General features: G+C 37.5%; 1 protein-coding gene across 1 annotated transcript in view; it reads left to right on the forward strand.

Annotated features, from left to right (window-relative positions):
• The window catches only part of IPO8 (importin 8), a 67497-nt gene extending 54889 nt beyond the window's left edge, over window positions 1–12608 (forward strand). Inside the window, exons 21-25 of the mRNA XM_004052914.4 lie at window positions 1839–2059; window positions 4385–4590; window positions 7316–7519; window positions 9585–9701; window positions 10638–12608. Coding sequence (XP_004052962.1) covers window positions 1839–2059; window positions 4385–4590; window positions 7316–7519; window positions 9585–9701; window positions 10638–10735 — 846 coding nt within the window. The 3' untranslated portion in view covers window positions 10736–12608. The remainder of the gene's footprint in view (window positions 1–1838; window positions 2060–4384; window positions 4591–7315; window positions 7520–9584; window positions 9702–10637) is intronic.
• The last annotated feature ends 10515 nt before the right edge of the window (window positions 12609–23123 follow it).

Raw genomic sequence — 23123 nt, forward strand, 5'->3', positions numbered from 1 at the left:
TTTTTAGAAATAGCTTAATTTGCACTCTAGCCTGGGTGATAGAGCAAGACTCTGTCTCCAAAAAAGAAAAAAAAAAAAAAAAAGAAATAGCTTAATTTTTTGGTAACGGATGTGGAAACCATAGACACAGTTCTAAGGTCTAATTTATAAGACAAGGTATATTCAGAGAAGTCCAGCTTCCACCCTATCCCTCTACCCTTCTTCTTCTTCTCCGTTTCCTCCCCTAGTTTTAGTTCATCCTTTCATTAAAAAACAAAACAAAAACAAAAACTAGATATTCTCTCCTTGCCTTCTTAGGTAAACGGTAGCGTACTATACATTTTCTGTGTTGCCTTCTACGCTAAGTAACATATCCTGCAGATCACTTGATAGTAGCATGTAGAGATATTCTGCATTCCTTCTGCAGCTGCACAGTGCTCTAATTGTACATTTACGTAGTTGTCCAACCAGCCTCCATAATCGATTTTGTTTTAATATAATGGAATTCTTTTAGTTTTACTAGTTCTAAAACTTCACAATTCCTTTATGTTCTTACGGCTTTGTGTGTAATAGTAAATATTTGTTAAAATGAAACTTTATTTTCTATTTATTTAAATTGACATAATTGTATGTTTATAGAACACATAGTGATGTTTTGGTACAATGTGTAGTGATCTGATCAGGGTAATTAGCATATCCATTGTCTCAAACATTTATGGCTTCTTTGTGTTGGGAACATTCAGTGTCCTCCTCCTAGCTATTTGAAACTATGTATTACTGTTAACTATAGTCATCCCATAGTGCTGTAGAACACCAGAACTTATTTCTCCCATCTAGCTGTAATTTTGAAACTTTAGTTTTAAAACATCTCAAAAAGAGCTTTTCAAACTTAATTTATATTTTCTTGTGGCTGCGTTTATCCACAACTAATTATTTGACCATGGTAATAATTTTTAACATAGCTTATATGTGTTATCTCAAATTAGAACACAGAATATGTTGTATCAGCATAAGTAGACGTAGAGTTAAACTAGTTATCTCATCTTTGTAAAGAGCTTTATGGTCTTAAAAGTATGTGTAGTCATGTATTTTGATTTGTTATCCTAAACCAGACTAATAGTCTGCTGACCCAAATATATATCCAATTTGGCCTACTAAAAAGAAAATAATAAATATAACTCTTAACTTTCTACACAAAACCTTGATTTTTTTTAAAGTTTAATTTAAAAAGGGGCTTATAGTAAGACCTCAGATTTTATTTTATACAAATCATTTCAGCTCATCCCCTTTAACTGAAAATAACTATTGGGAAATAGTTCCAGTAAAATTAGTTCATCAATATTGCACCTTAGAATTGGAGTCAGATTTTATTTTAATGTTCAGGCTCCACCAATTTTTCTTTAGCCTTTTTCATCTTATATTAACAGGAATTTTCTTTCTCAAAAACAATCTGATTACATCATAATTATTTTCAGTCCCATTTATTTATTTCCAATTTAATTTGTCAAAGAAAATGACAGGCAGTGATTTCACCTTAGATGTGCAAGTGGCTGTGTCCACATAGGGATTATTGACACTGTTTGAGCGTGGACTCTTACAGGGCAATCTTCAGCTGACTTTAATTTACTTAAGAAGGAAGGAGATTTTCTGGCACTGCTATAGGACTTGTTTTTGTCTATTTAGTCTCTCTAGGTTGTTATAATAATATAAATCTTTTAAATACCTCTAAAATGATTTAGTGAAAAGTCTCATTGCCATTAAGACTGTCTTATTTATTGAGAATGCTCTGCCAATATTTAGCTTCTATAAAAGTTACTTGGGCTGTCTGTGTGGTTGACTCTCTTTTGCTTGTCTTCTAGTGCATTCCACTCTTCGTTCAACTTGTTTTGGAGAGATTAACTCGAGGGGTCAAAACTAGTGAGCTTCGTACTATGTGTCTTCAGGTTGCAATTGCTGCCTTGTACTACAACCCTGATTTGCTGCTACATACTTTAGAACGAATTCAGTTGCCTCACAACCCTGGACCTATCACTGTACAGTTTATAAATCAATGGATGAATGATACAGATTGTTTTCTTGGGTATGTGTCTTTTGGATTTTACACTGCTTTTATGTTTCTGGAAAGTTTGCTTTTTAATATTTGTGTATAATAGCATGTACAAAGATAATTTTCATGTCTTAGGAATTATTTTTAGTGTATTGTTAATATTTAATTTTTAGAGGATTAAGAATGCGTTTCAGCAGGGTAATCTAGTGGAAAGAATGCAGCCTCTGAAAATTTGGTGTAGCCCTTTCCCGCTTTTTTTTTATTTATTTATTTATTTTAAACACAAGCGTATCATTGTATCTCTAGGCAACAAGAATTAATTGTCTGTCTGGGTTCCATGATTAAGTGTCAGTGGGTAAAAACATTCTAAATGGAGTCGGATTTCTAAGGATGGTACCCCTCTGGCAAAGATATAATGTAATGTCACAGAATGTTTAACTCTTTGCAGATCTCAGGGATGCCTGTTCTCAAAAGTGGAGTCAGAAGGCTTGTTATTTGTAGCCCAGGTGCTGCCCCAGTAGGAGAATTTGGTTTTATGTGAAGCACTCTTCCTAGTTTTCAAAAATAGGAAGAGTGAGGCCGGGCGTGGTGGCTCCCACCTGTAATCCCAGCACTTTGGGAGGCCGAGGCGGGTGGATCACGAGGTCAGGAGATCGAGACCATTCTGGCTAACACGGTGAAACCCCATCTCTACTGAAAAAACACACAAAAAAACTAGCAGGGCGTGGTGGTGGGCACCTGTAGTCCCAGCTACTCGGGAGGCTGAGGCAGGAGAATGGCATGAACCTGGGAGGCGGAGCTTGCAGTGAGCTGAGATCGTGCCACTGCACTCCAGCCTGGGCGACAGAGTGAGACTCCATCTCAAAAAATAGGAAGAGTGAGATTCCAACTAGTGTTGCGTGCCCACCTCAGGTCACCCAACACAGATTAGTGATTGTGTTATGCTAGAAATTGAGCTAGCTGTCTAATTTGTTTTAAAACACTATCTAATATCTAACTGGAAATTAATAGTATTCTTTTTAAGTTTTGTGAGAGATCATTTAGAAAAATTTCCTGAGAGGAACAGACTCCCCACAGTGGTTAAGACACTGCTGCCACAGGCAGGAGAAGATGGAGGCCTGGATTAGGATGGGGCGTTAGGAATGGGGAAACGTATTTACAAGCTGCTATGCGTGTTCTAATTTTTCTACTTGCAGGACACTGGAATTAATCCCTGATTGAGATTTGTTATTAAAACCTTGAAGGGAAGAACATACTATCAAAGAAATTGTTGTTAAAGTTATCTCTGAGAAAGATTTAGGGAGCAGAGATTTGGTAATTTAAAGTTAAGCGGTTGGTTCTCTTATGTGTTTATTAGCACTGGAAGCAGTCTCCCTGCTGTTGTGTAGACTGGGAGTCCTTGGGTTGTGCTTCCTTGGATTCTTTTGAGCTCTGCTTGATAATCATTTCTGCTGTGATCCGTGTGACATGTATTTAGGGGTTGCATGGATGAGAAGGTCCTCAGGTCAAGTACAGTTCTGTTACAGCATACTAGTTGGGCATTAGTGACTTGAATCAATCAAGGAATGCAAATAATGAAGAATAACAGAAGCCTGTAGAATATTCATTATTGGATTTGTTATATTATTCTCACTTTAAACACATTGAATCACTGCAAGTGAATTTTTTATTCACACAATTTTAAGAATGTTTTGCCAATGTAATCTTTTAATTCTTAATTTTTTAGTTTTAAGCAACTTAGAGGAAGCATTTAGTAGAAAAATGTCTAATGTTTACTGGTCAAACTTTTTTTCTTTCTGAATAAAATTTTCCTTGTCCTTATATTTTTCTTATGCTATTTTATAGCACAGGAGTTTAGTAGACTGCTTAAATTAAGTTCAGCTTACTATCTTACTAGATGCTGAGTTTTTGAAACATCTTTCACCTCTTAGGGTTTCGGTACATTATGTGTGCTGAGAAACCTTGTAGATCAATCTAATGTTGGAAGAGTCTAAGAAACTCTTCATTCCCCCCAACCATTGTATAGGACTTTTATGCTGTCAAATATAGGTATTTCTGCTTTATTAAAACTCCTTATGCCGAGGCCCATATATAACATTTATATTAATCATAAATTGATATTACAGCAAGATTCACCATGTTAATTGCAGACTCCCAATAGGTCTTTGAAAATAATTGGTTTACAAAATTTGATTTACATAGCATTTCATACAGTACAAAACAGGGAATGTCTCTGTATGATACCAACAGATGAACCTTAGAGTATGCCTTGGACATTTCTTTTTGTAGTTTCTCCAGAATTTGTTCTTTATTCCACTTCTCATGTCTACATTTTTTTTTTTTCTTCAAAATTTGTAGGCATCATGACCGGAAGATGTGTATAATAGGACTGAGTATCCTTTTGGAATTACAAAATCGACCTCCTGCAGTAGATGCTGTGGTGGGACAGATTGTTCCCTCAATTCTTTTCCTTTTCCTTGGCCTAAAGCAGGTCTGTGCTACTAGACAACTGGTAAACCGGGAAGATCGTTCAAAAGCAGAGAAAGCTGATATGGAAGAAAATGGTAAAGTCTTCTAATTGAAATTAATGTTACAATTGATTTTGATTTGTGTATGCATTTTATATGAATACTAGTCTATATGGAGACATTAAACAGATTTACATTCTTCGGCCTGCTACACATATAACAAATATTTTGGGCTTGGTTGACTTGCTATTAATTGTATCATGCGATATAAATTTAGATTTGTGCACCTTCTGACACCTAATATACTCAGTGATTTTTTTTTATGGAGCCTAATAGATGTTGTTACACATTAGGAAACACATTTATAACAATCAAATGGTCTTGACTGTAAGTTATCAATCTAGTATCTAACTTTCTTGTTTGTGCTAACAGCCTCATCAAGGCAGCAGCCATGAGTTAAATGAATCATTACATTAAGAGCTGAAGTGTTAGTACCACAGATTAGTAGAGAGTGTCTTTTTTCTTTTTTTGGAATGGTTCTTAGGTGACTCATTATCAAAAATTATATTTGAGAGAGGTCCATATTTGTGATTTAAATATAAATTAAGGTAAAGTACATAAATGAAGTGGATATACTTGAGAATCAGAATAAGATTGTTAGAGTTGAATATTAGACCTTTGTTTTGTTTAATGATGAGATTGCGGAGCTACTTGCTAGAGACTAGGAAGTAGCATTCTCCAATTCCAGGTGGAGTTTTTCCTCTCCTGGTTAAAAACAGATACTTTGTTAGCTGAGAAAAATCAGAACTCTTCCTGGTAAACATACAGCTCTATTTTTGATGCTAAATTCTGTGATTTTAGCATGGATAGATTTAAAACACTTTTAACTGGCATCATCCCAGTTTGTTCATATACCAGAGATTATAAACTACCCTTTTCTCCCCTCCATAGCACAAAATACAGCTTCTAATTTGTTTTTCTGAAATCTGTGTAGGTCTTTTGAAGAAATGCTTCTTTATTAGAAGTGTTGCATGTGTGATTTTTGTTTTGTTTTGTTTTGTTTTTAGCTAACTGTGTGTCAACAGTTGTAGAATTCTTTTATTTTTTCCAGTATGTTATGATCTCTAATTTCTTGTTTTGGCAACTCTTTATTGGCTTATACTGTATGGCTTGAGGGAAAATTTTCTGGTAATATCCCAGACTTTCTTGTACTTCCTACTAAAGTATGGAATGATTAACTAGTGGAGGTATTTCTCAGTCTTTTTGTATTAATAGTTATAATTTGCCATGCATTTTTTCGTGTATTTGGTCCAAACTATGGTTAAGTGCCTTATTCCTAAAACTACCTAGTTCAATCTACCTGCCTCAATATGGTGTGTCTAATAGAACTAGTTTTAGGTTAATTTACCTGGTTTGGGTTTACTCAGGATTTCTCTCTTATCTTGATTTTTGTTCTGCATTTACTGCCTTCCTGTTCCGGTATTTCAGTTACAATCTAACTGCTAGGAACAGATTGACACTGAAAATAGATACAGAATCCATGGTGATACATAATGTAGTTCAAGTTTTTAACTTTTCAAGCGACATGTAGCTAACTATTTTTCTTTACATTTTTGCTGTTTCTTTTTATTATAAATTAGCAAATTATATATTTATGGAGTACAAAGTGATGTTATGATTTGTGAATATAATGTGGAATGATTAAATCAAACTAATATATCCATCACCTTAAATACCCTTTTTAATGGTGGGAACATTTGAAATTTACAATCTTGCCAATTTTGAAATGTACATATACTATTAATATTAACTCTATTCACCATGCTGTACAATAGATACCAAACCAAAACAAAACAAAACAAAAACCTAATTCTTCCTGAGACTTTTTCCCCTTTTATCAACATTCCCTCATTCCCACCACCTCCAGCCTCTGGTAACCACCATTCTATTCTCTACTTCTATGAGTTTGATTGTTTTAGATTCTATGTATAAGTGAGAACAGGCAGTATGTGTCTTTCTGTGCCTGGCTTATTTCACTTATCATAATGTCCAAGTTCATCAATGTTGTTGGAATTGACAGAATTACCTTTTTAAAAGCTGTATAGTGTTTCATTTTAAAGAATCCACATTTTCTTTATTCATCTGTTGTTGATGGACACTTAGGTTGATTCTATAACTTGGCTATTGTGAATAATGCTGCGATGAACACAGGGCTGCTGACATCTGTTCTACGTATTAATTTAAAATATTTTAGATATATATCCTGAAGTGGGATGGCTGGATCTGTATTTTTACTGTTTCTACCAGCAGAAATGATCTCATTTGGGCATTTCTAAGCACTTTATAATCAACTCAGTTAATTAAGACGACTGAATTCTCAATAGGAAGTCATTGTTTAAAACACATGCACTGACCGTACAGTCACTTTTTTTTTTAGACAAAGGTAATTTTGAAATCTGCAATTGAATAATATTCTTGTATTAATGAACTTGCATAGCCTAACAGTAGTAATGTTCATCTGGATAACAGGTTTAGGGAACTTGTTTTCAGTGAGGAGGATAAGGACATTCTCAACTTAGCAAACTCTACAGTAAAGATAAGGTTTATTTATTTTATTTTTTATTTTTATTTTTTGATTCTCCTCTTTAGACCAGGGATAAGATTTATTTTTATTAAAATTTTGTGGAAGATTTTTTCCTTTCCAGAGTGTAGTTTTATAGTCTTTGGTTTTTGTCGTGAAGTTTTATATTTTGTCCTCGTGAAGTTTTATATTTTGTCCTTATGTGTTTTGATTCCTTTTAAATAATTAATGGGTTCACAGAGGAGATTTCAAGTGATGAAGAGGAGACAAATGTAACTGCTCAAGCAATGCAGTCAAATAATGGAAGAGGTGAAGATGAGGAGGAGGAAGATGATGATTGGGATGAAGAAGTATTGGAAGAAACCGCGCTTGAGGGGTTCAGTACTCCACTTGACCTTGACAATAGTGTGGATGAATATCAGTTTTTTACACAAGCTCTGATAAGTATGTCTTTACTTCCCCACATCTTCTGATATTTTTTTTTCTAAACTCTTTCTTCATTTCTTCCTGTTTTGATATTTGCCCAAGATTGGTCTAGGTTCTTTTAAAAAATTTTTTGTTTATTCCTTATGATAGAAATCCCCAAACATACATACATGAAATGATAGAAATTAAAATAATGAAACACCTATCACCCAATCCTAGCAGCTTTCATCATTGAGAAGTAGCAGGGTGAGCCGGTAGGTTATCCTTGCAAAAGTAATATATGGAGTATCTGTGTATATTGTTCATCCTTTAGGCATAAATGGGCAAGCATTTTTATAGCAAAGAATGAAGTGTTTCAGGCATACATTGCTTAAAAATTGTGGCTAACAACCTACTAGTTATTCACAATCCCTAGAATGAAATTGCTGCCGTAAGAGGGTGACTTTTTACTTTGTAAGTAATTTGCCAATTTTATACAACAAAGAACAGTATAATTACAGTTACAGGACTCATAAATGATTGGGGGGGAGAAAATATTTGCCACATATGCATAATAGGCATAATGTACACAGTGTACAGAGGCCATCCTCAAATACATAAGACCAGTAACCTAGTAGAAAATGGAAAATTTACAGAATAAAAACAAGCCAATGAGGATACTTAGAAAATTATTAATCAAATAAATTATTTTAAATCTCATTAATATAGATTATTTGTTTTATGGTTAGATAGTATTTCTATAGTTATATTGTAATTTAGTTCCACTGTGGGACATTTAAGATTGTTTCCAATGTTTTTACCATTATGAGGGTTATTAAAATGAACATCCTTACATGTAAATGTTGTTACTAATAAGGCAATATTAGCTTAATATATCGGTGTTTTTTAGTGTTGCTACAAATAACATTAATGAAGAAAAAACTACCTAGATGTTCTTATTGAAATTCACAGGAATTGGAGGCAGAGAACACAGGAAACTATATTCCAAAGCATGGGAAACGTAACAGCATAAACGTGGAGATGGAAATATGGAGGATGTGGCCTAGTGTAGTTCCAGACATGGGTGTGTCATAATCACCAAGGAAGCTTTTAGGTCTTGAGTAGGATCTCAGGAGATGTATTTTTAAAGATGCTTCTCAAGTGACAAGCAACTTTAAACCAGCATGTAAGGGCCACTGCTTAAAGACTGTGAAGGAATGCAGTTGGGCTGGGCTATAGTGGCCTTGAATTCTGGACTGAGGTGGTCCATCCCATTGCCCATTGGAATAGTGTTGAAAGTTGTATTCTGAGGCGGTGACCTTTTAGATGTGGTAATTCACTTCAGGGGAGTTACCCGGTGATGGATGACGTGCAGAAAAAACTGGAAAGGACTAGATGTGGGAGCCAAGTGTTAGAAGTTCACTTTATTAATTTAGATGTATAGAGACCTGGAATGGGGAGGGTGACATTTGATAGAAAGCAGCATATAGATGAAAGACATTAAGAAAGAAGCAGAGCTTTGGGTGTGGAGAGGGCATGCTCAGGGATGTTAAGGATGTACAGTAGTGGACTGGGAGACTAATAGAACTGGTGAGATAAATGGAGAGATAGAAGGTTTGGGAGGAAATTGTTAAATTTGGTTTTAGTTGTGTTGAGTTTGAGATGAGCTATTCAAATGGAACAGTCCAGGAGGCTTAGGGGAAGGTTTTTCCTAGAGGTACAGATTTGAGTCCTTGGGGTGGTAGCAATACTAAAGCTGCAGGTAGTACGAAAATTCCAGAGGAAAATGGTAACGAGTGAGTACTGGTGTTCTGGATTTTAGAGAACATCCATAGAAGACAGCAAAGGAGATAGAGAACTAGGCAGACTAGAGATTTGCAATGTCCTAACCTTCCTTTGATTTCCCACATAGCTGGGTACTAAGTGGGTACTCAGAAATAATCCTGTGTTGGCATAAGTTTCATTACCTTGTGTGTGTTGTAGTACTGTACTCTTTGTTTCTTACTGTCTGGGATAATTTCTTTGTAATTTGATCATGTTACTACTTGTTCTCTAAATTAATAGTCACTGTACCCTCCTGTCTTTTCCTCCCAAAATGCAACAGCTGTGCAGAGTCGAGATGCAGCCTGGTACCAGCTGCTGATGGCACCACTCAGCGAGGATCAGAGGACGGCACTGCAGGAGGTGTACACACTGGCAGAGCACCGACGGACGGTGGCAGGTCAGCCAGAGTAACCTCCAGAGTGGAGTGCATGTGTCAGAGTGCCAACAGACAGCCTTATTTGATGAGCCAGGTGGCACCTAAACACTGTTTTTGAAATTGTTAGAGACTTACCCTTTAAGATAATAAGGAATTGTCATTATTGTATGATTGTTTTAATCACTCATGATGTCTTAGCTTTGCAAAAACCTGCACATTAATATGTATTTCCTAGTGGTGTTCTCATTCACATTCTTATCCTATGTTGGAGGCAAAGGTACAAAGTAAGGGTTGGGATAAGTCTTGCCGAGGGAGACTTAATCAGTTGGATCACTCCCCTAAACATTTCAACCGTGGGCCAAAGGGACTTGACGAATTCTTGCAAGGAGCTTGTATTCCTGGAAATGGAATGCTCTCTATTTCTCATTGTTGGTCTTTATTTGACATTGTTTCTTGTTGTTGATTTTCAGTTTTTAAGCTGGAGGAATTATTCTGTGTTGATTATTGTAGTTACTTGTAGATTGTCATTGGAAAAGATTTTGTAGTTACAAAAAAATTTTAGTAGGAAACATGGCAAACTAGACATCTAGAGTTTAGAATGCTGTCTCTTCTGCATGGACTTAGATTTTCAGTTCTGTGCAGATTCTCAGTCAGCCTTCCTGATATGAGAAGTCTGGGCCCCCTTTCAGCAGTAGAGACAGTGAAGTAGAATCCACCTCTGAGATGTGTTTTCTTTTCACTCGTTTTTCGCAGATTTTCCGATGGTAGTGAACATACCACCTTATTGACATAGGTCTGTTATTCTTAGTTATTCTTTGGCAGGATAACTAATACTACCAGTCACATTCTTTCACAGTTCTAAGCATATAAAGAATCTGGCTCCTTTGAGTCATCTCCAACTTTGTCACCTTAGCATTCTTTTTTTTTCTTCTCCCCTTTTCTTTTGAAAAATGCTAGAGGCAAAGAAGAAGATTGAACAACAGGGAGGCTTCACCTTTGAAAACAAAGGAGTCCTCTCCGCATTTAATTTTGGGACTGTGCCCAGCAACAACTGAAGGAAAGAACATCAGCTGACCAAATGTCATCGCTGCATTTTATTTCACAAAAGGAGTGTGAGGGTCAAGGGGATGAAATGAGGGGGCTGCTTTTAGGGCCCTCCTGCTGTACCAGTTACCATCTGGCATTAGGCAGCACTTTTATCTACTCTTTCCCCTTTGACCTTTGTCACCCTGAAATATATATTTTAAACAGCTACTGTAAGTATGAAATGAAAGAAAAACAATCATTGGACGGAAAAGGACAAACCATATGTTCCAAAGGCTGAATGCCCAAGGTTGTTTTAGAGGATTGGATAGACTTGCACGTCTCAGGTTTTTGCCATGCAGAATCAATGGATTTATGCGGATAACAGTGCCTTCTGTTGTACATGAATTATCAGAAAAAAATTTTTGGAGTGCATTGCAATTTTTTTTAAAGCATAAAACATATTTCTAGATACAACATAAACCTTGGTTATATGTCGACTATTCTGCATTTTACTCTGTGAATTTATTGTTAGGCAGTTAACTGCAAGTCACTCTGGTTTCAAAATCTTCACTGCTCCCTCTGCTCACCCTGCTGCTGGGGGGCTTTTTTCAGGGGTTGTATTATAAAATATGCACTGGCTCTGGTTTTTCATAAGATGTTTTGTGGCTTTTTAAAGAAGTGTCTTACTCCCTCTTCTCTCATTTTTTTCTGCCTTGAAAAGGGGTGGTATTTCTTTTGGGGTCAACAAATACACATATCAATTTCACTCCTAACCTTGTAAGTTCAGGACTCATTTTCTTGGCAGCAAGTGGCAGGGGCTCTTTAGTCACTGGAGTTAACAGTAAGTCTGAGTATATTCTGAATAATGTAATTATGCAATTAATTGATAATCATACCTAAAGCACATTGAACTTCTAAGAGAAAGGTGCTACGTAAGCACACTGTCTTTCTGGATGGGGACTTGTATTTTAAATAACTTATCATTCCAGCTATGTTGGACTAGGGTCCAAAGCATTTTATAATATTTTTTTTAATCTAGGAAAAAGACCCAAACAAATCTAACTTCTTGCTTTCTCACCTATTTGAATTTTCTCCTACCTAATTTGTTTGTGTCTTTATTATAGCTCAGTTTGACTTCTCAAACTTTTCAAGGATTGGGGCAGCTGCACTTTTAGGTGGCCTATAGGAAATATTGCAGATGGAGATTACAGTGTTTTTCTGACCTGGTTCAAGACCAGAACATGGGTCATAGGGTTTTTATTCAGCAAAATGAAAACGTATCTTCAGAACTTAACATATTACTGGATGTGATACAGATTTTGCTTTCTGTGAAATTGAAAATTCACAAAAATTCACAGCTTAAATTTCCCATCAGTGACTGGAGGAATTTTTTTCAGGTGCTTCCTATATTACCATCCCTCATGCATATTAACTCTTTGGAATTTTAGGTTAAGTGATGTCTATAGAAGTAGCCTGGAAAACCATGAGTTTTGGAGTTCAGTGACCCCCTGCTTTCCTCTGCCTCTCCCTTCCCAAGGCATTGAAGCTGAATGTGCCAACTGGCAGTTAGAAGCGAAAGATGGCATTGGGAGAAATTTTAGAGAGCTTTCAAACTCTTTATTCTCATGTTCCACATGGTCTAATTTTAACATAAATAATATGCCTTCACACTGGATTGTAAAAGGCATGTGATTTTTGAGATTTTATTTTGTGATGTATTGTCTTCTGCAGTATTAAAGGGAAAGAGGTATTAATGTGCATTACCCTATCTTGTTTTTGAAGCCAGGGTAGTTGTATGATTTTGTTACCAGCAGTGCTAACCTGAATGTGACCTGGTTACCTTGGAAATGCAGGAACTTATATGAATGTACTATAAAATAAAATGCGGACTGATTCCCAGGATTCTGAACTCTTGTGTGTGAAATGTTTTCTGAAATGTGGAGGTGCTTTAAGCAGTTGATAATAACCCATCAGTATGTTTTCCTGACACCTGGGGACCTGAAGCAAGGTGGACTCTAGGTCTGGGAGGGTGACCAGGGCTTATCAGGAACAGCTAATACATGGGGAGAAGTAGGAAGTGAAAGCCCATCTCATGAACCAGGAGGTCGGCACAGAAGAGTGTTGGAGCTCTGGAAAGGCACAGGGCGTTCAACCACAGCAGGACCTCGAAGGAAAGGAAGATGTCACTAAAATGGTGCAATTTTCTGATGGGTCTACTATCAAATTATTACTGGTCAAAACTGGACTGGTAATACGGTAATGGATATGTTCTTAGAAATGTTTCATGGGCATTGTGTGAGCATCCTAGAGTCTGCTTACACAAACCTAGATGGTGTAGCTTACTACGCACCTAGGCTACATGGGATAGCCTATTGCTCCTTGACTACAAACCTGTACAGCATGTTACTGTACTATACTGAATACTATAGGCAATTGTAACACAATGGTAAGTAATCATGTATCTAAACACAAAAGGTACACTAGAAATGTGGTATAAAAGTTAAAAATGCATGAATGGAGCTTGCAGGACTGAAAGCTGCTTTGAGCGAGTGAGTGGTGAGTGAACATGAATGTTTAGGACATTGCTGCAGCTGCACACGACTGTAGACTTTATAAAACTGTATACTTAGGCTACACTAAATTTATAAAACAATTTTCTTCAATATTCTTAGCTTACTGTAACTTTTTGTGAACTTTTAACTTTTTAGCTCTTTTGTAATAACACTTAGCTTAAATCACATTGTACAGCTGTACAAAAACATTTTCCTTTTTAATATCTTTATTCTATAAGCTTTTTTCTATTTTTAAAATTTGTTTACTTTTTAAACTTTATTAGCGACTAAGACACACATTAGCATAGGCCTACATAGAGTCAGGATCACCAATATCCCTGTCTTCCACCTCCACATCTTGTCCCCCTGGAAGGTCTTAAGGGGCAATAACATGTATGGAGCTGTCATCTCCTATGTAGCAATGCCTCCTTCTGGAACACCTACTGAAGGACCTACCTGAGGCTGTTTCACAGTTAACTTTTTTAATAAGTAGGAGTATGCACTAAAATAACAAGTATAGTAAGTACTAGGTGATAGGAATTCTCCAGCTCCATTCTCTTATGTGCCTACTGTCATTTATGTAGTCCATTATTGACTGAAAGGTCATGGGGCACATACTTGTACTTGCATGATTGTAAGACCCATTACATTGTTAATCAGTGAAAATTCCTAAGAAAACAGTTATTTTAAATTGTCATTAAGTAATATAATGAATTATAGTACAGTTTTCTGTTTAGCAAGGGAGACTGAATAATCCAGGCATAAAAGGGAAACTTGGCCATGTATTAGGACCATGTGCGTGCAAGTGTGTGTATGCATGAATGTTTCATGCATTAAAAATTATTCCAGATGAGCCTTAAATAGCAGTCTTTTCTGTTCCACCTTACTCTCTCCATTGAGACTGCTGTACAAATGCTGCCTGGGTGGATTGGGAAATTTCTAGGCAGTCTGCTAGCAAGAAAGGCTGCAAAATCAATAAATAAAGAGATGGCTTATACTCTGTAGATAGACTATGTTTGAGGAAGAAGCACAAAGGGCAACTATGGCTGATCCTGTAGCCAAGAGAGCTGTGTAGGTGACAGAAGACATGTGTCTGGGTGGTCTGAGAGTCCAGGCCAGACAGCAGTGCTGCTAGAGGAAGGAAAGGGCTGTCTTGTGAAGAAGAGGGAGTGCAAGCCCAGACATCAAGGAGAAGAGAAGGGGATGCACATGCTCCTTGCAGGACACATGGGAAGCTCATCTTGGAGGTCATCCAACTTGAAAAAGATTTCACAAGTAGATGGGTACCCCTCAAGAGCTGGAAATTGGAGGCTTTCTATAGGCTATGGAATATGCAGGGGCTGAGAGCAACTCAGGCAGGAGTGACCTTATGGAGACTTTCCCCACTGGATCTCCCTAGGTATGAAGGGAAAACCCGGGGAGAAAGGGAACTACAACAGTAGGGCCTCACAGGCACCTGTGCACTGTGGCCCAGTGTCTCAACACATCACTCTTAAATTTAGAGTGACCCACCATTCCTACTGCCTAGTGAGTGTGGGCAGCACCCTCAGTTTCTCTTCCTTGCCAGTCATTTCTCTTTTGAGAACTGCCTGCAGCTGGACCCTCATCCCTCCTGATTTCCATACAGTTTGACTCTACTTGTCTTCAGCATACCAATGAATTAGAATGCCTTCACATGTGGGTAATCCCTGCCGTCGGAATGAGCCCTTTCCTCTTGTCCACACCACTGGTATGTATTTTGTTTGGCCTTGAATTGCTCACACCATTGATTATAGACTTGAGGGCAGAGATTATGCTTTATGTGGTATTAATATTTTGTAGACATGTTTTGTTGTCTTTCTAATGCACTGCATCTGGTGGCTAAGCATGGTAAATAGAATGAACACGTGAACAAATGGATAATTGACGTTCTGCCAAAGAGTTTGGATCTTAGAGGCATCTCGGAGGCCACAAGTAAGATCTTGGAGATAGGTTCCTGTGGAGAAAACAAGTGTGCAACAGCAGCTGGATGGTGAAGTAGATGTATGCTGCTGGAAGGGAGCTGTTGTCTGTGGGTCACTGTGCCCCCTACTTTCTGTTCCTAAATACAGTGCACAGTTTCTATGTGCAGCAGCATTCCAGGTAGGTTATTTTTTTCAGACCTTTCTTTCTGTAGTCTGCATGGCAAAGCACCCTTCTTCTAACTCCAGCTGTTCTTTTCCTTTCCTTTGCCCTTACGGCCTCATTCTTCTCTATTTAATTTTTAAGCTAGTTCATCTTCACTCCACTTCCTCACTCCCCAGACCCAAACACTTTCTATGTCTCACTGATTCGCTCTTCAAAATATATTTTGAGTCTCTACTTCTTTCGATGTCACCTTAGTGTAAGCTACTACCATTGCTTTGCTAGAATATTCTAGAATCTTCAAATATTAGCTCTTAATCTGCTCTTCTGTCCCACAGCACCATCCTTAACCTATTCACACAATAGAATGATTTATTCAAAATGCAAAATATTGATTGTATCAAAAACCTGATTAAGATGCCTTAATGGCTTTAGGATAAAGAAAATCCTTAACATGGGTCATAATGCCCTAAGTTTATTTTACTTTATTTTTAGAGACAGGGTCTCACTTTGTTGCCCAGACTGGAATGCAATGGTGTGATCACAGTTCACTGTAGCTTGATTTCATGGGGTCAAGTGAGTGATTCTACATTAGCTTCCTGAGTAGCTGGGAGTACAGGCAAGCACCACCATGCTTGGCTATTTTTTAAATTTTTTGTAGAGACAGGGACTCAATATGTTGCCCAGGCTTGTCTCGAACTCCTGGCCTTGAACTGTCTTTCCACCCTGGCCTCACAAAGAACTGGGATTGGAAGTGTGAGGCCACCTGGCCACCCTAAGTAATTTGGCTCTTCCTCAGCTATCTCATTGTGTGCAACTTCTTGGAAAGTACGCTCCAGTTGCCTTTTTTCACTGCCTCTAATTCACTGGTTTCTTCTTCCAATTGGTCCCTGGGCTTTTCTTTGATTGAAAGTTTTAAATTACTGATTCAGTCTCCTTATTTGTTATTGATCTGTTCAGGCTTTCTATTTCTTCTTGATTCAATCTTGGTAGCTTGTATGTTTTTAGGAATTTACTCATTTCTTCTAGGTTGTCCAATGTGTTAACATGTAATTGTTCATATTAGTTCCTTTTAAAAATTTCTTTGGCATTGGTTATATCTCCTATTTCTGATTTTATCTTATTTTTTCCTACTTTAGTTAAGGGTTTGTTGATTTTGATTATCTTTTAAAAAAAAACTTTTCAGTTTGTCGATTTTTCTTTTGTTTTCTGGTCTTCATTTATTTCTGCTCTAGTCTTTATTATTTCCTTCTTTCTGCTAGTTTTGGGCTTATTTCTTTTTCTAGTTCCTTCAGGTATGATGTTAGGTTGTTTGAGATCTTTTTTAATGTAGACATTTATACACTTTTTTAATGTAGACATTTATACACTTCCATTTCAGCACTGCTTTTGCCGCCTCCCGTAAGTTTTGGCATGTTATGTTTTTGTTTGTCTCACAATATCTTCTAATTTTTTAAATTTCTTCTTTGACCCAATGGTTGAATATATTGTTTAGTTTCCATGTATTTTTGAATTTTTCCAGTTTTCTTTTATTGATTTCTAGTTTCATTTCTTTATAGTCAAAAAAGATAATTGAAATTATTTCAGTCTTCTTAAATTTGTCAGAACTTGTTTTGTGACCTTGCATGTAATCTATTTTGGAGAATCTTTCATGTGCAGTTGAGAGGAATGTTTATTCTGCTGCCATTAGGTAGAAGGTTCCGTACATGTCTGTTAGGTCCATTTGGCCTATAGTGTTATTCAAAACCACTGTTTCTTTATTTCTCTAATGTCTGGATGAACTATTATTGAAAGTGGGGTATTGAAGTCTCCTAATACATTCTACTCCTGTCTATTTCTCCCTTCATATTTATCAACGTGTGCTTTATATATATAGGCGCTCTGATGTTGGGTGCATATATAATTGTTATGTCTTCCTGTTGAATTGACGCTTTTATCATTATGTAATGACCTTGTTTGTCTCTTGTGACAGTTTTTGACTTAAAGTCTTTTTGTCTAATATAAGAAAAGCTGCTTACGCTCTGTTTTGGTGACCATTTGCATGATATATCTTGTTTCATCCCTTCACTTTCAGCCTACGTGTGTCCTTAAAGCTAAAGTGAGTCTTTTGTAGACACCCTATAATTAGATCTTGCTTTTTAATCCATTCAGCTACTCTGTATCTTTGATTGGTGAATTTAATACATTTACATTTAAAGAAATTATTGATTGGTAAGAACTTACTACTGCCATTTTGTTCATTGGTTTCTGTTTTGTGGTTCTTTTGTTCCTCTCTTCCCCTCTTGCTGTCTTTGTGATTTGATAATTTTTTATGGTTATATACTCGGATTCTTTTCCCTTTCTTGTATCTGCTGAAGATTTTTTCTTTGTAGTTACTGTGAAGCTTGCATAACCCTCCTTAGAATTGTACCAGTCTATTTTGAGTTGATAACTTCAATCGCATACAAAAACTACACTTTTACTCTCCCATTCCCCACTTTGTTATTGATGTCAGAATTTGCTTTTTATGTTGTATATCCATTAACCAATATTTTGTGGTTATATTCTTAATACTTTTGTCTTTTATGCTAGGGTTAAAAGTGATTTATGCACCACCATTACAATATTACATTATTCTGTATTTGTCTATGTATTTACCCTTAGCAGTGAGATTTATACTTTCATATGCTTTTGTGTTGCTATTTAGCAAGGAGCTGATTTTTTTTAATACAAATTATGTACTTTTTTCAAAATAAGGAATTTGTTGTATGTATGTATTACACACAGATTTCCAAACCAGATAACCCAGTGTTGGCCAATCGCAGTAATCAAAACTACAAATTTAATTTCATAATTTTTAGCTCCTTGCAGCTGCTGCTGTCAGACAACCCTCAGCTGGGTGGTGTCAGGATTGGTAGCATTTTCAAATAAAACAAGAAATTTAACATCAATAGGTACCAGCAAGAAGTGTTTATTTCTTCATGAGGGTGTTGTGTACTTCGGGGGAATAAGACCAATTTTCATTTTGCTAGTTAAATGGGTTGCATTTGAAACCTTTGCTGTGAGGCACCGTATTTCCAATGAGTGAAGTTTTAGACTCTTTACATTTGGTACCACAAGTACCATTAATGGGGTTGTGGCTGGGCAGTATAGTCAAGTGATTCTCTGAAGGCAGAAATAAATAAGCAGATCATTTACTTTTTCAGTATAACTCCATTTGTTAGGCTTTTAGCCTCTTCTTTCAACATAGGTTTAATAAATAGGGAATAATCTTAACTAGCCACCACTGCCAGGTGGTGCTACTTCCCTTTCTGCTGTTTCATGATCCCACCACACTGTGTTAATCCTCACCAGTGGTTGTCCTGTGATTGGCTGCTGTATTATAGGCTGCGGTAAGCAGAATAGTGACTCCCGAACCATGACCCCCAAACACGCAAAGATGTCTACGTCCTAATCCTTGGAAACTGTAAAAATGTAACTTTACATGGCAAAGGGGAATTAATATTCCAGATAGAATTCAGTTTGCTAATCAGCTGATCTTAAAACAGGGAGAGTATCCGGGGTTATCTACATGCACCCAATGTAATCATGGAGTTTCTTAAAAGTGGGAGAGGGAGGCAGAAGAGAAGGCTGGAGTGACAAGATTTGAGGACTGAGTCCATTATTGCTGATTTTGAAGACGGAGGAAGGGCACTGTGAGCCAACAAATGCAGGCGGCCTTTAGAAGCTGGAAAAGGCAAGGAAACAGTCTCCTAGAGTCTCCAGGATGAAATGTCGACCTACCAACACCTTCATTTTAGCCCAGTGAGACCCATCTAGGACTGCTGACCTCTAGAACTGTAAGACGATACATTTGTAGGTTGTAAGCCATTACGTTAGTGGTAATTTGTTACAGCAACAATAGAAAATAAATACACAGACTGGTGGAGGACAGATGCAGGAGAATTCTCATCTTTGAAGACTGAAGTATTGATTCATATTTTGGGCTGGACATTTAAATTTCTAAGTCAAGATTATGTTTTACAAATATTAAGTGATTTTGAGGCTTATTTCCTAAGCATGATCAGAAAATCCTCAGGTCTGCTAGGGATTGTTATCTAAAAGCAGAGAAAAACTTTTTCCAGTGGATAAAATTTAAAGAGAGAATAGAAAACAAAAATAAATTTGCATTTTGATTACATCCCTTAGGCTGTGGTTGTTTAATGTACTTCTTATAATATCATAGTATCTAAACAAATGTAAAATATTATAAATGTAATATTTTCATTTATCAAATATCTCTTTAATCATTCAGCAAATATCCTGACAGTTTCTGAGCCTTGTTTGTAAGATTTCCTTTTAGTTCTGTGAGAACCTAGGATCCTTTCATTGAGTTCCTTTTCTGCTTAAATTAGCTAGAGCTGGCTGCTGTTGCTTACAATGAACGTAGAACGCTAACTGAGGTAGGAGACACACTAGCACTTTGCATCTAGAGAGATGTGTGACTGCGGATGGATTATTCTTTGCTCGTGATATCCAGCCTCCCAGATGGCCCCCTGTGATTCTTGCTATCCCTTGACTAATTCCCTCACATTGTTCTGTGGTTGGACTATGAGTTTAGAAGCATGCAGGAGAAGTTATGGGATGTCACTTCCAAGATTAGGTTATGAAAAACTGATTTCCTTCTTGGGTGCTTTATCTGATACTATTTGCTCTAATGTCATGGCTCATAAGCCATGTCATGAACAGCTTTATGGAGAGGCCTACATCATTTGGAACTGAAGCCTCCTTCCAGTAGACATATGAGTCAACATGGAAGTAGATGCTTCAACCCTTGACAAGTCTTCATAAACTTAGCCCTGGCTTGACTACCACCTCATGAAGGCTCTGAGTCATGATTGCCCAACTAAGTCACTGCTGGATTCCTGACTCTCAGAAACTGTGAGATAAACAATTATTGTTTTGAGCTGCTAAATTTGGGGACCATTTGTTATGCTAATATGGATAACTAATACACGTTCATAAACCCTCTTTGAGAGGAGATAAGGCAGGGTAAAGGATGGAGCATTTTTTTCTTTTTCATGTTTCTAAAGAGGAATTTTTTATGCACTGTGAAGCTTAAGAGAAAGCTGGTCAGATTATCTGTATCTATGTAAGGCTTAACTATGACTGCAGAAATTTGGGAATTAGCCCTTCTGACAATTTAAGAAAGGGATTTGAAATTAATTAGACACCTATTATTAAACAGGCATTTCATTATGTACTGTTTCAGTCGGTTTTGCTGCATAACAAATCACCCCAAAATTTGCAGGCTTAAAAAAAAATAATTTCCCCCCTTCCCTGTTCTGTGGATTGATCAGGGGTTTTTTTTTTTTTTTTTTTTTTTTTTTTGGGCATTGTCAGGGTTCACTCCCACAGCTGCATTTAGCTGCTTGATTGCCTGGGGCTGGGCTCTTCTGAGTCAACTAGGCTCCTCTCTCCATGTAGTCATTCATCCTCAAGGAGAAAGACCAAAGTTTTTCACATGATGACGGCCACTTCACAAGACAGTGTAAATAGAAGCTGCCTGACTTGTTATGGTCTGGCCTTTGAAGTCACAATATCATTTCGGTTGCATTCAATTTTTTTTTTTTTTTTGAGATAGGGTCTCTGTCACCTAGGCTGAAGTGCAGTGGCGTGATCACAGCTCACTGCAACCTCTGCCTCCCAGGCTCAAGTGATCTCCTACCTCAGCCTCCCAAGTAGCTGGGACTACAGGCACATGCCACCACGCCAGGCTAACTTTTTGTATTTTTTGTAAAGATGGGGTTTCACCATGTTGCCCAGGCTGGTCTTGAACTCCTGGGCTCAAGTGATCCACATGCCTTGGCCTCCCAAGTTGCTGCAATTACAAGCGTGAGCTACTGTGCCTGGCCTAGGCTAAATTCTATTATAATAAAACAAGTTCAGCTCAGATTGAAGGGGTAGAGAAGTAGATTCTACCTCTTGATGGGTGGGGTGGCAAAGTCACTTTGCAAAAGCAGGTGGACACAGGATATTGTAGTTCATTGGGAGCCATTACAGTAAAAATATACCACAATCTGCATTCTCTCCCAGTAATTCAAGTCCCTTCCCAAGACTCCCAAAGTCTCATCCAGTTATGGCATCATACTCAAAATCCATTATTTTATCATCTGTCTGCATTAGGTCCAAAAGCAGTATGTGTTCTTGACGCAGACACCAGAGAACTAAAAGAAGTTTGCTGCCCTCCTCACCTCCATCCAACACACAAAGGTGAGGCAGAGAGAGAATATTCACATAGATATTCTCATTTTAAAAATGTGAGGAATGGAAGGTACTTAGCAATGATTAGCCCATAGGAATTTTGAAATCTATCTGGACACACATTGCCAGGACCCATTCCTTTGGTGACAGGGAATACTTGATGAGAACTCACTTTGCTTCCTTGGAGTGATTGTCTAGTCCTGTTTTTTTTTTCCCCAGCTTTTGGCTCTGCTGTGATATTTGGGTTCTGCCTTCCGAGATGTTTTTCCTTTTCAATAAAAATGGCCCATCTTTGTAGCTGAGTAGACTTCCCAGCTTGTTTACCAACTATAAAAAATTTAGCCCCAAACTCTCTTCATTGTGAATGGTCTTTGTCCCTTCTAATTCAAACCAGTGGTGCTCTCACCAATATAATTATCTCAGAAACTGTGTGGGTTTGCTACGTGTCTTATTGGGGTTTACTCCATACCCCAAAGCCATAATTCTTTTTGAGACAAACCTCTCTAATTTGTCCCACAAGTGAGACAATGTTTTAAGGTTCTTAGAAATCCTCTTACCTTGCTGAGAAATGTCTGCTAGGTGTTCCCTTAAATCTGATGTCTTAACAAAAGATCTTGGCCGGGCATGGTGGCTCACGCCTGTAATCTCAGCACTGTGGAGGCTGAGGCGGGTGGATCACAAGGTCAGGAGATCGAGACCATCCTGGCTAACACAGTGAAACCCTGTCTCTACTAAAAATACAAAAATTAGCTGGGCGTGATGGTGGGCACCTGTAGTCCCAGCTACTCAGGCTGAGGCAGGAGAATGACGTGAACCTGGGAGGCGGAGCTTGCAGTGAGCCGAGATTGCGCCACCGCACTCCAGCCTGGGTGACAGAGCGAGACTCTGTCTCAAAAACAAAAAACAAAAAACAACAAAAGATCTTACCACCAGCCACATCTTTGATTCAACACTAAGGTCATCTCTTATTTTGATGATGTTTTGCTGATTGGAGATATTAGAAATACTGAACAGTTTTCTTTCCTGATCTAGAACACCCTAGCTCTTTTTTCTCTAAATTTGACTTGCAAACTGAACAATTCTTTTGTTTATCTTTTTCTTTCCATGCTGCATCATACACAGCTTAAAAAAAAAAAAGCCAACTGATTCTCCCAAATTTTGCTTTTAAATCCCCTTTGCCAGACTCACAAGTTTATTAGGTGGATTTCTTAACCTTCTGAGTTACCATGGGCAACAGTTTTACCGATTTTTCCTCTCCTACAGAATGTGGGCCATCCTCTCTCTGGTTTCTAATAGTTACCTGATACCATATGTTTAGTTTTTTTGTTTGGTATAATAGCACCCCACCCCTATTTCAGTCTTTATTGCATAACTACTCCAAAATTTATGGCTTAAAACAACGATTTATTATTTCTTAGGGTTTTGTGGGTTGGTTGGATACTGCTGCTGGGCTTGCCTGTGGTCACTCATGTGGCTGCAGTCAACTGGCAAGTTGATGGAGGACTGGGCTTAGCTTGCATGCTGGGCCTCTCTTTTTGAA

Source organism: Gorilla gorilla, chromosome 10 (genome assembly GCF_029281585.2).
Source record: "Gorilla gorilla gorilla isolate KB3781 chromosome 10, NHGRI_mGorGor1-v2.1_pri, whole genome shotgun sequence".
In the NCBI taxonomy this organism is placed as follows: domain Eukaryota; kingdom Metazoa; phylum Chordata; class Mammalia; order Primates; family Hominidae; genus Gorilla; species Gorilla gorilla.